The sequence below is a fragment of the Macaca mulatta genome, chromosome 7 (assembly GCF_049350105.2).
Source record: "Macaca mulatta isolate MMU2019108-1 chromosome 7, T2T-MMU8v2.0, whole genome shotgun sequence".
Lineage (NCBI taxonomy): Eukaryota > Metazoa > Chordata > Mammalia > Primates > Cercopithecidae > Macaca > Macaca mulatta.
The window spans coordinates 74,869,430-74,884,724 of NC_133412.1; the positions used below are offsets into that span (position 1 = coordinate 74,869,430).

The 15,295-nt window shown below is 48.0% G+C and overlaps 1 protein-coding gene across 7 annotated transcripts in view; it reads right to left on the bottom strand.

Moving 5' to 3' along the window:
- The window catches only part of ZSCAN2 (zinc finger and SCAN domain containing 2), a 36,952-nt gene that overhangs the window by 1,120 nt on the left and 20,537 nt on the right, over nucleotides 1-15,295 (bottom strand). For 3 of the 7 annotated variants that reach the window (XM_001086522.5, XM_002804927.4, XM_077940173.1), the window contains one exon: nucleotides 10,818-13,626. In XM_001086522.5, coding sequence (XP_001086522.4) covers nucleotides 12,188-13,626 — 1,439 coding nt within the window. In that variant the 3' untranslated portion in view covers nucleotides 10,818-12,187. Of the gene's footprint in view, nucleotides 1-2,056; nucleotides 2,230-10,817; nucleotides 13,627-15,295 lie in introns of those variants that run through there. The other 4 variants (XR_013395915.1, XR_013395917.1, XM_028851281.2 and 1 more) reach the window with 4 other exon arrangements.

Genomic DNA, 15,295 nt, shown 5'->3' on the forward strand with positions numbered 1-15,295 from the left:
GCTCTGTCGCCCAGGCTAGAGTGCAGTGGCGCGATCTCGGCTCACTGCAACCTCCGCCTCCCGGGTTCAAGCAATTCTCTGCCTCAGCCTCTTGAGTAGCTGGGATTACAAGGCGCCCGCCACCACTCCCGGCTTTTGTGTTTTTAGTAGAGATGGGGTTGCACTGTTTTGGCCGGGCTGGTCTTGAGCTCCTGACCTCGTGACCCACCCGCCTTGGCCTCCCAAAGTGCTGGAATTACAGGCGTGAGACCCCGCGCCCGGCCCTTCTTTTGTTTTTAATGGAGACGAGGTCTATGTTGCACCAGGCTGGTTTTGAACTCCTGGGCCTCCCAAAGTGCTGGGATTATAGGCATGAGCTGCCACGCCGGTTTATAAAGTATTTTCACTTAGGGCCGAGGGCAGCTGTTTAACCATGTTAGTCCCTATTTATCCCTACTATACAGATGAATAAATCGAGACAGCTTGGGACTGAGGATGCTCCTATGAAGCTGGGACTCCAGTTAAGGTTTTCTGCCACTTAAAGCGCTTTTCTCTGGCATGGTTGGTAGCTGTGGTAATGCTTTACCACTCTGTTCCTCCCCATCACCTACCACACACACAATTCCTCATCTCCTGCTTGCACGGTCCTGGGTCATTCAAGATTCATACCATTGACTCTCATTCAACACGTGGGGAGCAATTTGGGCAAAGCACCAGGCCGTGAGTGTGCTGTGGTGGGAGAAAAAAAAAAGGAGACACTCCTTCCTCTTAAGGAATGCAATCCAGCGGTGGGTGCATTTTCTAAAACGCTGCCACCGAGTTATGTGCAACCCAAATAACTCCAATGCAGTGCTATTAACAAATGCTTCGCTAAATGCTACGTGCTAAATGGAGGTGTGTTCAAAGGAAATGACTTGATAGAAATACCAAGGACGCACCAGGTGCAGTGGCTCATGCCTGTAATCCGGGCACTTTGGGAGGCCAAGGCAGGCGGGTCACTTGAGGTCAGGAGTTTGAGACCAGCCTGGCCAACATGGTGAAACCCCAAATCTAGTAAAAATACAAAAAAATTAGCCTGGTGTAGTGGTGGGCGCCTATAATCCCAGCTACTCAGGAGGCTGAAGCACGAGAACCGCTTGAACCGGGGAGGCAGAGATTGCAGTGAGCTGAAATCATGCCACTGCACTCCAGCCTGGGTGACAGAGGGAGACTGTTTCAAAAAAAAGAAAAAAGAAAACAACAACAACAACAAAAAAAAAAAAAAAAAACAAGGAAGGGCTAGGAGAGCCCAGAATGGTGCAGCCTCAGGGAAAGGACCTACTTTACACATTTTATTGGGTTTGGTTCTGAGAAGGAATCCTGGAACCCTGCATTGTAGGTTTCACTTCCTGTTTAACAGATGAAAAGTCCAAATTGAGTGAAGGTGGGTGCTTGTCCTCACAGTAGGAGCAGCCTGTGGTTAGGTGAGGGAAGGTTAGGATGACAGGAAGGGCTTTCCAGAAAATCAGTTGCAAAGCTGGGCCATGGAAATTCCTTCTATCCCTCTTAACTTAGCGTCAACAAAAAGTCTCAGTGCAGACAAACCCACTGAGCTTAATTTGGGAGAAAAAGCCATGGAGAAGATCATTTAGAATGTACTTCCGAACTACATACCAAATGGGGTGCCTGCAAGGGGGTCGTTCTCCTTGTCTTTAGAAAAAGGGAATTGAGAAGAACATTTAGAATGAACCTCCGAACTACAATTAGGATCCTAAACATCTTCCTAGGAGAAAAAAAAAAGCAACAGCTCACAATAAACCAAGGACCATCAACCAAACGAGAGGTCCAGGGCTCAGGAGGACTTACTAGGAGGAGAAGCTGTAAGTTGGTGAGGCATTTATTTATTTATTTGTTTATGAGACAGGGTCTCTCTCTGTTGCCCAGGCTGGAGGACAGTGGTCTGATCATCGCTCACTGCAGCCCTGGCTTCCCTGGACTCAGGCAATCTTCCTGCCCCAACCTCCGAAGAGCTGGGACTATAGGCCCCCACCACCACGCAAGGCTAATTTTTGTATTTTTGTAGAGATAAGGTTTTCCCATGTTGCCAAGGCTGGTCTTGAACTCCTGGGCTCAAGTGATCTGCAGGGAGGGCTTTCAAGGACCCCTGTTGGTACCTTAGCTCCAAGTTCAGGCAACTCCTTCAGGGTTCTGGGTTCTCTCTGAGGCCTCGTGTGTTCAGTTGTCAAATTATTGTCAATGAAGAATCAAACTCTGTAAAATATTTCAAGAGATTTATTCTGAGCCAAATATGAGTGACCAATGACCCAAGACAACATCAGTAGATCTTGAGAGCATGTGCCTGAGGTGGTAGGGCTCCAACTTGGTTTTAAACATTTTAGGGAGACAAAATAAGATATTAATCAGTGGCTGGGCATGATGGCTCATGCCTGTAATCCTAGCACTTTGGGAGGCCAAGGCAAGTGGATTGCTTGAGCTCAGGCATTTGAGACCAGCCTGGCCAACATGGTGAAACTCCATCTCTTAAAGAAAAGAAAAAAAAAAGGAAAAAAAGACATCAGTCAATACGTGTAAGATGTACATTGGTTCAGTCTGGAAAGGCAGGACAACTGGAAGCCAGGGCTTTCAGGTCATAGAGTCAAAGATTTTCTGATTAGCAATTGATTGAGTTATTTAAAGACCTGGAATCATTAAAAAGAAAAAAAAAAAGGCCAGGCGTGGTGGCTTACACCTGTAATCCCAGCACTTTGGGAAGCTGAGGCAGGCAGATCACCTGAGGTCAGGAGTTTGAGACCAGCCTGACAAATATGGTGAAACCCTGTCTCTACTAAAAATACAAAAAAAAAAAAAAAATAGCTGGGCTTGGTGATGCATGCGTGTAATTCCAGCAACTCCGGGAGGCTGAGGCAGGAAAATCATTTGAACCCGAGAGGCAGAGGTTGCAGTAAGCCGAGATTGCACCACTGCACTCCAGCCTGGGCGACAAAGCGAGACTCCATCTCAAAAAAAAAAAAGGACCTGGAATCATTAAAAAGGAATGTCTGGATTAAGATAAGGGGTTGTGAAGGCCAAGTAGCAGGCTTCAGAGGTCTTATCAGACCAAAAATAGGTGCCAGACTCTTAAGTTATTTCTCTCCTGGATCAGGGAAGATAATTGGAAAGGAATGGGGATTCTCTACAGAATGTAGATTTTCCCCACAAGGGACAGCTTTGCAGAGGCATTTAAAAATATGTCAAGGAAATCTAATTTTTTGTTTTGTTTTGTTTTGAGACAGAGTCTTGCTCTGTCACCCAGTCTGGAGTGCAGTGGTACAATCTCAGATTACTGTAACCTCTGCCTCCTGGGTTCAAGCAATTCTCCTGCCTCAGCCTCCCTAGTAACTGGGGTTACAGGTGCATGCCACCCTGTGGGCTAATTTTTTTTTTTTTTTGTATTTTTAGTAGAAACAGGGTTTCCCCATGTTGGTCAGGCTGGTCTCAAACTCCTGACCTCAGGTGATCTGCCCGCTTCGATCTCTCAAAGTGCTGGGATTACAGGTGTGAGCCACCATGCCTGGCAGTCACGGAAATCTAATTTGGAGTAAAATTCTTCAATTTCTTTCAGGGCCTGCTATCTGTCATGTGATGTTATACCAGAGTCAGCCTGGAATTTGGTGTCTTATTGCTACAAAGAATCTACCTTGTCAGTCTTAAGATCTGTTTTAATGTGAATGCTGGTCAGCTGTGCCTGAATTACAGCAGGGAGGGGGGTATAATGAGGCATGTCCCACCTCTCCTCCCATCATGGCCTGAACTAGCTTTTCGGATTAACTTTGGAATGCCCTTAGCTGATGAGAGGGGGTCCATCAATCGGTTGGGGGGCTTCAAATTTTATTTTTGGTTTAGATTAGGAACAGGAATTCTGAGAAGGCTAACGTGGAAACTCAGGCCAGCACTCTTGGCCTGCACACACATCTGCCTTTTTTTTTTTTTTTGAGATGGAGTCTTACTCTGTCACCCTGGCTGGAGTGCAGTGGTGCAGTCTCAGCTCACCACAACCTTCGCCTCCTGGGTTCAAGTGATTCTCCTGCCTCAGCCTCCCGAGTAGCCGGGATTACAGGCGCGCACCATCACACCTGGCTAATTTTTGTATTTTTAGTAGAGATGAGGTTTCACCATGTTGGCCAAGGTAGTCTCAACCTCGTGATCTGCCCATCTCAGCCTCCCAAAGTACTGGGATTACAGGTGTAAGCCACCACGCCGGGCCCACATCTACCTTTCAAACCATCCCCTGGACCAGTCTAGAAATTCCAGAGCTATGTCAGGGACTGGGGATAAGGGGCAAAGGCCCAACCCAGGAGAGGGCCTTGGGTTCCCACCTTCCAGTCACCAGGGCAGCTCTGCTTTTACACGTTTTACATCACCTGTGAGCTATGAGGGACCCGGGCAAAGTATTTCATTGGCATGAGATCCTCCTCCCAGCAATTCCCCCACAGCTGCCTCTGGGCCTGTGAATGAACGGAAGTCTCAGAGTTTCGTCACCAGGAAGAGTGAGTAGGAGGGGGTCAAGAGGCAAATGGGCCATGGAGCCACTTGCTCAGAAACCAGAAGCATGAGCTCAACGGCACCAACAAAGGGGTGGAAAGTCAAAGGGAATTAACCACAGGCCCTTCCTCTCCACCAGGCTCTAAAACCTTCTGCTTTCAAAAATCTCATCATCACCCACACAATTCTACTTCCATTTCCCCTATGGCTGTGGGATATTTTATCAAGAGGGTGAAAAAAGTAAAAGTACAAAAGTGAGTATTTTGTCCAAAGATCTGAAATAGCTTAACAGGGCCAGGGAGCAGGGAGGCTAGAATGGCCCTCCATTTGACAATCTCCAAGGCCATCTGTGAGAGACTATGGATACAGCAAGCCCAGGACATGGGGTCACTGCTGAACTTTCTGTTTACGAGACAGGACCCCCTTCAGGGATAAAGGGCCAGGAAAGACGATAACAAGTCACACACAAGGAATGGCCAATTACAGTTGTGGATTGTCCTGATACTAGCTAGAGAGAAGACTAAACATTGTAGCTAATATATCTTTTTTTTTTCTTTCTTTTTTTGAGATGGAGTCTGCTCTGTCGCTTGGGCTGGAGTGCAGTGACACTATCTCAGGTCACTACAACCTCTGCCTCCCAAGTTCAAGCGATCCTCCTGCCTCAGCCTCCTGAGTAGCTGGGAGTAACAGGTGCACGTCACCATGCTCAGCTATTTTTTTGTATTTTTAGTAGAGATGGGGTTTCCCCATGTTGGTCAGGCTGCTCTCGAATTCCTCACCTCAAGTGATCCACCCACTTCGGCCTCCCAAATTCTGAGATTACAGGAGTGAGCCCGCCGTGCCCGGCCCAATAACAATTTAAAACAAAGGGAACTGTCTCTGGATATAGTTATATGGATTCACTGTATTAAAGGATAACAGTAAGATAAAGTCTCTGAGGGTTCACTGCTTGTCCAAACAGAAAAAAAAAAGATTTTGAGCTGAGAGTGGTTGCTCATGCCTGTTATCCCAGCACTTTGGGAAGCCAAGGTGGGAGGATCGCTTGAGTCGAGAAGTTTGAAACCAGCCTGGGCAACATAGCGAGAGACCCTGTCTCTATTAAAAAAAAAAAAAAAAAAGACTGGGTGCAGCGGCTCACACCTGTAATCTCAGCACTTTGGGAGGCTGAGGCAAGTGGTGGATTGCCTGAGCCCAGGAGTTCAAGACCAGCCTGGGCAACATAGTGAGATCCTGTCTCTATTAAAAAAAAAAAAAATTGTGTACTACAGATTTGGCTGCAATATGCATGGTTTTCCATGGGCTTTTGATTATCTGTGACATTTCAAAACTATAAGTTGTTTCATTAGAATATTGGTGGGTTGGTGTTTACAAATGTCTTCATCTGTGTGCATAGCTTACATAGGTAAATACTGAGAGGGCACTGAAAGAAAAACTAACATTTATCATCTGACCAAAGGAAAGCGTAGGAAACCTAATCCACTATCCAGGCCAGAATCATGGGCTCCATCGGTCTCTTGCATTTCTTTTTTCTTTTTTTTTTAGGTGGAGTTTTGCTCTTGTTGCCCAGGCTGGAGTGCAATGGCGGCGTGATCTTGGCTCACCGCAGTCTCTGCCTCCTGGGTTCAAGCAATTCTCCTGCCTCAGCCTCTCGAGTAGCTGGGATTACAGGCATGCGCCACCATGCCTGGCTAATTTTGTACTTTTAGTAGAGACAGGGTGTCGCCATGTTAGCCAGGCTGGTCTTGAACTCCCAACCTCAGGTGATCTGCCCACTTTGGCCTCCCAAAGTGCTGGGATTACAGTCGTGAGCCACCACGCCCAGCCTGCTTCTTGCATTTCTATGTATTTCTATGAAGAGAACCAATTGGCAAATATTTCCTCAGTTCCCATCACAAGCACTGAGCTGGGTACTAGAGCTGGAGGTTCCTGGAGCTGGGAACCTCAGGATGGGTAGGAACATAAAAAATGGAAGGGAGGGAGGGGGCAGGATGAAGTAGGGAGGACATGTAACAGATCAATGTAACGAGAGTCACGGCACTGAGCTGGAGAGTGCAGGGGCCCACAGGCAGGGTCAGGTCTGCCAGAGAAGTGCAGGGAGGAGGCCTCCTGGAGGAGGTGGTGCCCAAGCTGCATCTTCAAAAATGGGCATGTGGGCACTGGCAAACATGGAGGCCCGGCATTCCAGAAAAGGGAGCAGGGTGAGCAGGGGCACTGAAGCAAGGCTCAGATGCACATAGTGATGGGGAGCTGCCTCGGGATGAGGATGGTCAAGGGCACAGAGGTGTGATGACCAGGGCAAGGCAAGGAATGAATGTGATGAGGTTCCACAGAGGTTCCCCATGGGAAGGCCTCATCTGCTGTTGAGGAGTGTGACCTTTCTGTAGCTGATGGGGAGCCCCTCAGGGCTTAAGCTAGGTGGTGGCCAGCTCAGTTCTGCTGTGAAAGAATGCTCACTCTGGCTGCAACGTGGAGAGGCAGGCACAGGGAGGTGGAGGTTTCTATGAAGCTGAAAGACAGGAGGATCGCTTGAACCCGAGAGGTAGAGTTTGCAGTGACCTGAGATGGTGCCACTACACTCCAGCCTGGGCAACAGAGCAAAGACTCTGTCTCAAAAAAAAAAAAAAAAAGAAAGTATATTAGCTAAAATGTTTAGGCTTCTCTCTAGCTAGTATCAGGACCATCCACAACTGTAATTGGTCATTCCTTGCGTGTGACTTGTTATCGTCCTTCCTGGCCCTTTATCCCTGAAGGGGGTCCTGTCTCGTAAACAGAAAGTTCAGCAAAGACCCCATGTCCTGGGCTTGCTGTATCCATAGTCTCTCACAGATGGCCTTGGAGATTGTCAAATGGAGGGCCATTCTAGCCTCCCTGCTCCCTGGCCCTGTTAAGCAATTTCAGATCTTTGGACAAAATTTCACTTTTGTCCTTTTTCCTTTTTCATCCTCTTGATAAAATATCCCACAGCCATAGGGGAAATAGAAGTAGAATTGCTGGGAAGCAACCAGGAAGGAAGTAGTGGTGGCGCATGCCTGTAATCCCAGCTACTCAAGAGGCTGAGGCAGGAAATGGAAGTAAAATTGCCAGGAAGCAACCAGGAAGGGCTGTGGCAGCTGCCAGGCAAAGGTCTGAAGTCTGCCAGGGGCTTTGAGGCTGGGAATGCTGAGTAGGGCGGCAGAATGTGCACACTGTGACTCCCGAATGAATGGCTCTGAGGAAGGAAGGCGTCTTGGATGATCCCAGGTTTTGGGATTGGGTGAGGCAGGATGGGTGGCAGTGCTACTCACAAAGAGGAAAGGCAATAAGAGGCAGTCAGGGGACATGCTGAGTTTGAGATTCCAGGAACAACTTCAGTGGGTGAATAGGTGGCAGGAAGAAGAGAGACTTGAAATCAAGCCAGGAAAAAGCTGATGGGGCAAGGTCCTGATCATGGAGTAGTGGAGGGGAAGCCCCAGGTGGAGGTTACTATGAAGCTGAAAGCACAGCTCCAGGCTGAGGGTGGGGGTGAGGACTGAGGGAGCGCAGAGAGGTTTGTTAGCCTGGAGGTGGGAAACAGAGGGAGTTCACACCTGATGGGTTGAAGGTTCTCAGATGTGAGCTGAGCCTGGGAGCTGACATTCTGAGAATGGCCAAAGGGTACACAGCCATTGTGGAGACTGGGAAAAGGAAGTGACCAAAGTCAGGTAAAAGACTTGCTGACGTGGACTCCTGAGGGCCACGCTGGGGGTGAAGCGATTGTGGTTTTGGTTATCTTTTGCTTGTTTTTTGTTTTTTTTTTTCTTTTTCCTTTTGAAGACAGAGTCTTGCTCTGTCACCCAGGTTGGAGTGCAGTGGGGCGACCTGGGCTCACTGCAACCTCTGCCTCCCGGGTTCAAGCGATTCTTCTGCCTCAGCCTCCCAAGTAGCTGGAACTACAGGCGCCCGCCACTATGCCCAGCTACTTTTTGTATTTTTTGTAGAGACAGGGTTTTGCCATGTTGCCCAGGGAGGTCTCGAACTCCTGAGCTCAGGCAATCCACCCACCTCGGCCTCCCAAGTGTTGGGATTGCAGGTGTGAGCCACTGTGCCCAGCTCTTTTTACCATTTATTGTAGACTTTTTTTTTTTGAGATGGAGTCTTGCTCTGTCACCCAGGCTGGAGTACAGTGGGGCATGATCTTGGCACACTACAACCTCTACCACCTGGGTTCAAGCGATTCTCCTGCCTTAGCCTCCCGAGTAGCTGGGACTACAGGCGCCTGCCACCACGTCTAATTTTTGTATTTTTAGTAGAGATGGGGTTTTGCCATGTGGGCCGGGCTGGTCTCGAGCTCCTGACCTCAAGGGATCCACCTGCCTCAGCCTCCCAAAGTGTTGGGATTATAGGCGCAAGCCACTGCACCCAGTCTTATTGTAGATTTTTGAGACTTGTCTCCCTAACTCCCAGACTCAAGTGATCCTCCTGCCTTAGCCTTCCGAGTAGCTGAGATTTTAGGTGCACACCATGGCACCTGGCTTTATTGTCAATTTTTAATGGTCCCAAGGCCACTACCATGATTTTAGAAACAGACTAATGACAAAAGCTAGATCTCTAAAGACATGTACCCTTAAGGAGAAATATCCTGTTACAGAGACATAGGTGTAATTGAGTTGCAAGCAAAGATGTGGCAGAGGTAGAGCTCCCAAAACGATTGGACTTCTTGAAATGTTTTAGGGGCGAAGACACATCCTTCCAGCCGACACACAGCTACACAAAGGCTACTGTATCCTGCCCCCTTTGCCTCTGTGGACCCATGGAGACGTGGCAGGACCTGAAGTGATGGGCTCACAATCTTTATTTACTTTTAATTTGCAAAGCAACAACCTCAGACAACTCTCAACCTTTTGTGAACTGTTAATTTATCATTTTCCCATCAATGACCTGGTTCCAGCTTAATTCTGCAATTCCAGCTAATCTGGTTTCCTTTTTTTTTTTTCTCTAGAATATTTTGTGTTTCTACTAGGTAAGGAGGAGTTTTAAAAAAAAGTTTCAAAAAGCTTAATATAAACTCTTGAGACTTAAAAAAAGATCCAGTATCAGGCCGGGCGCGGTGGCTCACACCTGTAATCCCAGCACTTTGGGAGGCCAAGGCGGGTGGATCACAAGGTCAGGAGATCGAGACTACGGTGAAACCCCACCGCCACTAAAAATACAAAAAAAAATTAGCCGGGCGCGGTGGCGGGCGCCTGTAGTCCCAGCTACTCAGGAGACTGAGGCAGGAGAATGGCGGGAACCCGGGAGGCGGAGCTTGCAGTGAGCCGAGATCGCGCCACTGCACTCCAGCCTGGGTTACAGAGCAAGGCTCTGTCTCAAAAAAAAAAAAAAAAAAAAACAAAAAAAAAACCACAAAGATCCAATATCTTCTACAACCCAAGTTCCTTTTACTAGTCAAATTCCAGAACTTAATGTCAGGTGGGAAACTATCCCATCTGTTCTCCCTTACTGCTAGGGTGGCTCCTGTATTTTCCCAGACAGATGAGAATCTTCCTTCTATTGGACAAATGATGGGACTTCACAACCTCTCCCTAGCACCTAGCACAGCGATGGTACCTAAGTCCTCAATGACTGCTGGCCAAGTGAAGGAATGGTACTAATGATGGGGATTTCACAGCATACTTGATTTTTTTTTTCTTTTCTTTTGGTTTTAATAAACATCACTGCCTAGAACTTCCTCCTCATGTCTAAGTGGATTTTGGACAGAGATGACTGCCAATGGCCTCCTCAGGATGTCACCTGGATCCTTAGGCAAAGCCACGGCTCCAAGTCTTGGAGGACAGATTCCAAGCAGGGTTTGCAAAAGGTAGTGGGAAGGTGTGTGCCCTGGTCAAGCACATGCAGGTTTAGGTTCACCCAAAGGTATACTCTTCCAAGCAACGGACTTTTACTCCATGTAGGCCTGGGGCACTCTCAGCCTGGGGCAGGAGGCAAGTGGGGTGGGGAAGTGAGGGATGAGTATGCTAACAGTTCAGGTTTGTTTTTGTTTTTGAGACAGAGTCGCGCTCTGTCACCCAGGCTGGAGTGTAGTGGTGTGATCTCGGCTCACTGCAAGCTCCGCCTCTCGGGTTCATGCCATTCTCCTACCTCACCCAAGTAGCTGGGACTACAGGCGCCCGCCACCACGCCCGGCTAATTTTTTGTATTTTTAGTAGAGATGGGGTTTCACCATGTTAGTCAGGATGGTCTCGATCTCCTGACCTCGTGATCCACTCGCCTCGGCCTCCCAAAGTGTTGGGATTACAGGTGTGAGCCACTGTGCCCAGCCTAGTTCAGGTTTTTAACATAGTAAAAGACAGACTCAGGAAAAGAATGGAACTCTACTTTATTAGGCAATACTGAGCATCCATCCTATAAGAACTAAGCCCATTCTGAGCACAGGCCCCATGTGTAGGAGGAGGCAGTTTCCCATTTCCTGGAAATGCCTTATCTCCTCTTACTTCACAGCAAACCCCTTCACCTGCCATCATGCCCGTCTTCACTCTCTCCAGGTGCGAGGATCCCGAGAACAAAGCCCTGGTAGCATCCCAAGATCAAGGGGGACACCTGTAGGACAAACTCCTGATTCAAGCCCAAATATCTCCAGGGAACAGATATGTCCTCAAAGTTAGCACTTCTTTAAAAATAAAGTTCTTAGTATACAAAAGCTACCTGACAGGATTCTAGGTCTGCATATATCAAATAAAAAATAAAAGAAGAGGGAAACAAGTGCATAGAATAATTCAGAAATTATGGGGCTATGTATCTGTTGGGCCAAAGGCACAAACCCACCCTGCTGCATGCAGGACTGTTTTACTCTTGATGAGACAGAAGTTACCATCCACCATGGGATGGCAGCTGGGGCTCTCAGACTTCACTACACTCTCCAGGACAAAACCCCACGAGAACAAATGTGTTCCCATGGTAGCTGACCTAGCTACCAAAGGACAGTAGGCAGAGACAAAAGCAAACACTGAAATGTCCTCAGTTTACCCCTCTCCTGCAGGCCCTGTCCAACTCTTACCAATGGAAAGGACACTGGGACACTGGCTCCAGGCTGTACTTCCTCATGTTTCTGTGCTCCTGACACTTTCTGGAAATAGAAAGGGGCTTTATCTTCATGTGGGTGACTCAGAACTGGAGAAGCCCCTCCATCTTGACCTGAAATCAAAGCCCAAGGCACCAAAGCCAGAAGAGCAGATTCTAGCATGGGCAGGGAGCTCTGGAACACTAACAGCTTGGGGTGAAGGCACCTTAGCCCAACAATGTAGCAGCAAAACAACAAAACAACCAGAACCACACCAAAGATTTCCAGTATTTCTCTGAGGACTTGGCCCACGTTGTGAGCCATGCTGTCTTCCATTCCACGTGGAGAAACATTTCCCCCCTCATTTTACCAAAGAGGAAACTGAGGCACAGAGGAATCACGAGAGAGGGGGCCAATCAAGTCACCCAATGTAAGGGAAAAAGACCCAACTTTCCAGACCTTCCACTCCTATGCCCTGTTCTTGAATGTATATGGGACTTGACTCAGACCACTAAAATGACAGTGTCCTGGAAATGAGGATGAGCAAGGGGAAGATTCTGGCAAAACCCCACAGAATGTTTAGGAAGCCCGGCTCTTTGAAAGGGAATCACTGCTGGGGCAGTGTGGCAACTCCCACTCCAGGCCAGTCCCTCACTTTCGCTCTTTGCCACTTCAATAAAGTTTCTCTTTCATGTGAGTTCTCTGATGTGTGATAAAGTTAGAGCTGTTGCTGAAGCCTTTGCCACACTCGGGGCATTTGTAGGGCTTCTCCCCAGTGTGGATTCGCTGATGTATAATGAGGACCGAGTTCCAACTAAAGCCTTTCCCACACTCAGGGCACCTGTAGGGCTTGTCTCCCAAATGGGCTCTCTGGTGCATGACCAGAATGGAGCCCCGGCTGAAGCTCTTGCCGCACATGAGGCATTTGTAGGGCTTCTCGCCTGTGTGGGTCCGTTGGTGCACTACCAGCTGGGAGCGCTGACTGAAGCATTTCCCACACTCGCTGCATTTGTAGGGCTTCTCTCCTGTGTGGATCCTCTGGTGCTTGAGGAGGTTGGAGCTCCAGCTGAAGCTCTCCCCACATGTCAGGCACTCGTAGGGTTTCTCCCCTGTGTGCATACCCTGGTGTGCGATCAGACTGGAGCTCTGGCTGAAGCTCTTCCCGCACACCCCACACTTATAGGGCTTCTCCACCATGTGGGTTCTCCGGTGCGTGGCCAGGTTGGAGCTGCGGCTGAAGCTTTTCCCACACTCACTGCACTGGTAGGGTTTCTCTCCTGTGTGGGTTCTCCGGTGGGTGATGAGGGCTGAGCTCTGGCTGAACCTCTGCCCACAGTCAGTACATTTATAGGGTTTCTCTCCTGTGTGGATTCTCTGGTGTCTGATTAGGTTGGAGTTGTAACTAAAGCTTTCGCCGCATTCTTTACATTCGTAGGGCTTTTCTCCAGTGTGGATCCCCTGATGCGTGTTAAGGCTGGATCGGTTGCCAAAGCTCTTTCCACACTCAGGGCACGAGTAGGGTTTCTCTCCCGTGTGGGTGCGCTGATGTGCGATGAGGTTGGGACTCCTGCTGAAGCTCTTGCCACACTCGGCACACTGGAAGGGCTTCTCCCCCGTGTGGATCCTCTGGTGGGTTATGAGGTTGGCACTCCGGCTAAAGCTCTTCCCACAGTCTCTGCATTTGTAGGGCTTCTCCCCAGTGTGAGTGGTTTGGTGTCTACTAAAGTTTGAACCATCACTAAAGCTTTTTCCACATTCATCACATTTGTAGTATTTCTCTCCTGTGTGGGTCCTCTCGTGTGTGATGAGGTGGGATTTCCGGCTGAAGGTCTTCCCACACTGGGGACATTCGTAGGGCTTCTCCCCCAAGTAGGTGCCCTGCAGGCCTATGAGCTGGCCAACTTCCCTGTCCTGAGAGAGCACCTCCCCGTGGTCCTCGCCTGGGATGTGTCCCTGGGCCCTCTGGACGCCATCATCTCTCTCAAAGTCACTTTCCCTATCGGAGTGCTGAGCACTTTCACCTTCAGGCATTTCAGAGAATATCTCACGTGATTCATTCTCAAACATGTCTTGATTACAGTTCTCCCCATTTTCACTCTGTATCTCAAAATCTGAAACAATGAAGAAAAACATACAATGTCTACTCAACTCCCTGTCATGATGACAAAAGGAAACTAAGGGGGAAATTTATAAAAATTAAACTTCCAGTGAACACAAAGAGGCTAGGAAATCCTCAAAGCCTTTAATAATCAGGTTTAATATACCCAAAGGAATATAAATCATTCTGTTATAAAGACACATGCACACATATGTTCAATGCTGCACTATTCACAATAGCAAAGACATAGAATCAACCCAAATGCCCATCAATGATACACTGGATGAAGAAAATGTAGTACATACACACTGTGGAATACTATGCAGCCATAAAAAGGAATGAGATTATGTCTTTTGCAGGGACATGAATGGATTGGAAGCCATTATCCTCAGCAAACTAACACAGGAACAGAAAACCAAACACTGCATGTTCTCTCTTATAAGTAGGAGCTGAATGAAGAGAACACACGAGCACATGGAGGGGAATAACACACACTGGGGCCTGTGGGGGAGGGGGAGGGACAGCATCAGGAAGAATAGCTAATGGATGCTGGGCTTAATACCTAGGTGGTGGAATGATCTGTGCAGCAAACCACCATGGCACGCATTTACCTTTGTAGCAAACCTGCACATCCTGCACACGTACCCCTGAACTTAAAAGTTGAAGGGAAAAAAAAAACAGGCTTATTTCATTCTGACTGGTTGTCAGGCCTCATAATCTTTGTGGCAATCACCCAGAATTTCAAAGCCTTAAAGATTTGGGTTCCATGTCCCATGTCTTCATCTGAAAATGAGATCAGGTGGGAATTTTAAAGGACATCAACAGGGTACCTACCCAATTACCCCGATACTCACCATAATGCCTGATGCTTGATTCAATGTAATGAGTGAATCAATGAGTTTTTTATTGGTACCACAGACATTTCCCTAAAGCTTGGTCTCCTTTCAAAAGGAGCTTACATAATAATTTCTTGTATAACATGTACCTGGTGTTTATGACCTCATTACTTTGTATTTAAGACACAGGAAAGATGACAAAGCCCCTGCAATCAGGACCCTAGGTGTCTATACCAATGACTAGAAGCAAGTTAACTGGATTGTTAAAAGAGCCCTCAAATTTGTCTGCAGTGGGAGCTTATGAACAGATCTTTAATTGGTAATACAAAATATTTTCTGGGAACTTGTTAAACCTTCCACTGCCCAAATATTTGAGTAAAAGAAATCAATAGGGAAGACTGCTAGAACACAGCCCCTTCCTTAGGTGAGGGACTATAAAATCCACCCGAGGATGAGGCCAAAGCAGAGAGCTGAGCCTGGATCACACTGTTCTGACCCTCGACAGAACCATGTTTACTGAAGAGTGTGTTGGCTTCATAGCCCTGGCTGACACTCTAAGAAGTGTCATTAGAAATTAATGGCTGTCACCAGGCATTGTGGCTCACGCCTGTGATCCCAGCACTTTGGGAGGCCAAGGCGGGTGGATTATCTGAGGTCAGGAGTCTGAGACCAGCCTGACCAACACGGTGAAACCCTATCTCTACTAAAAATATAAAAAAATTAGCTGGGCATGGTGGCGGGCACCTATAATCCCAGCTACTTGGGAGGCTGAGGCAGAAGAATTGCTAGAACCTGGGAGGCAGATGTTTTGGTGAGCCGAGATCACGCCACTGCACTCCAGCCTGG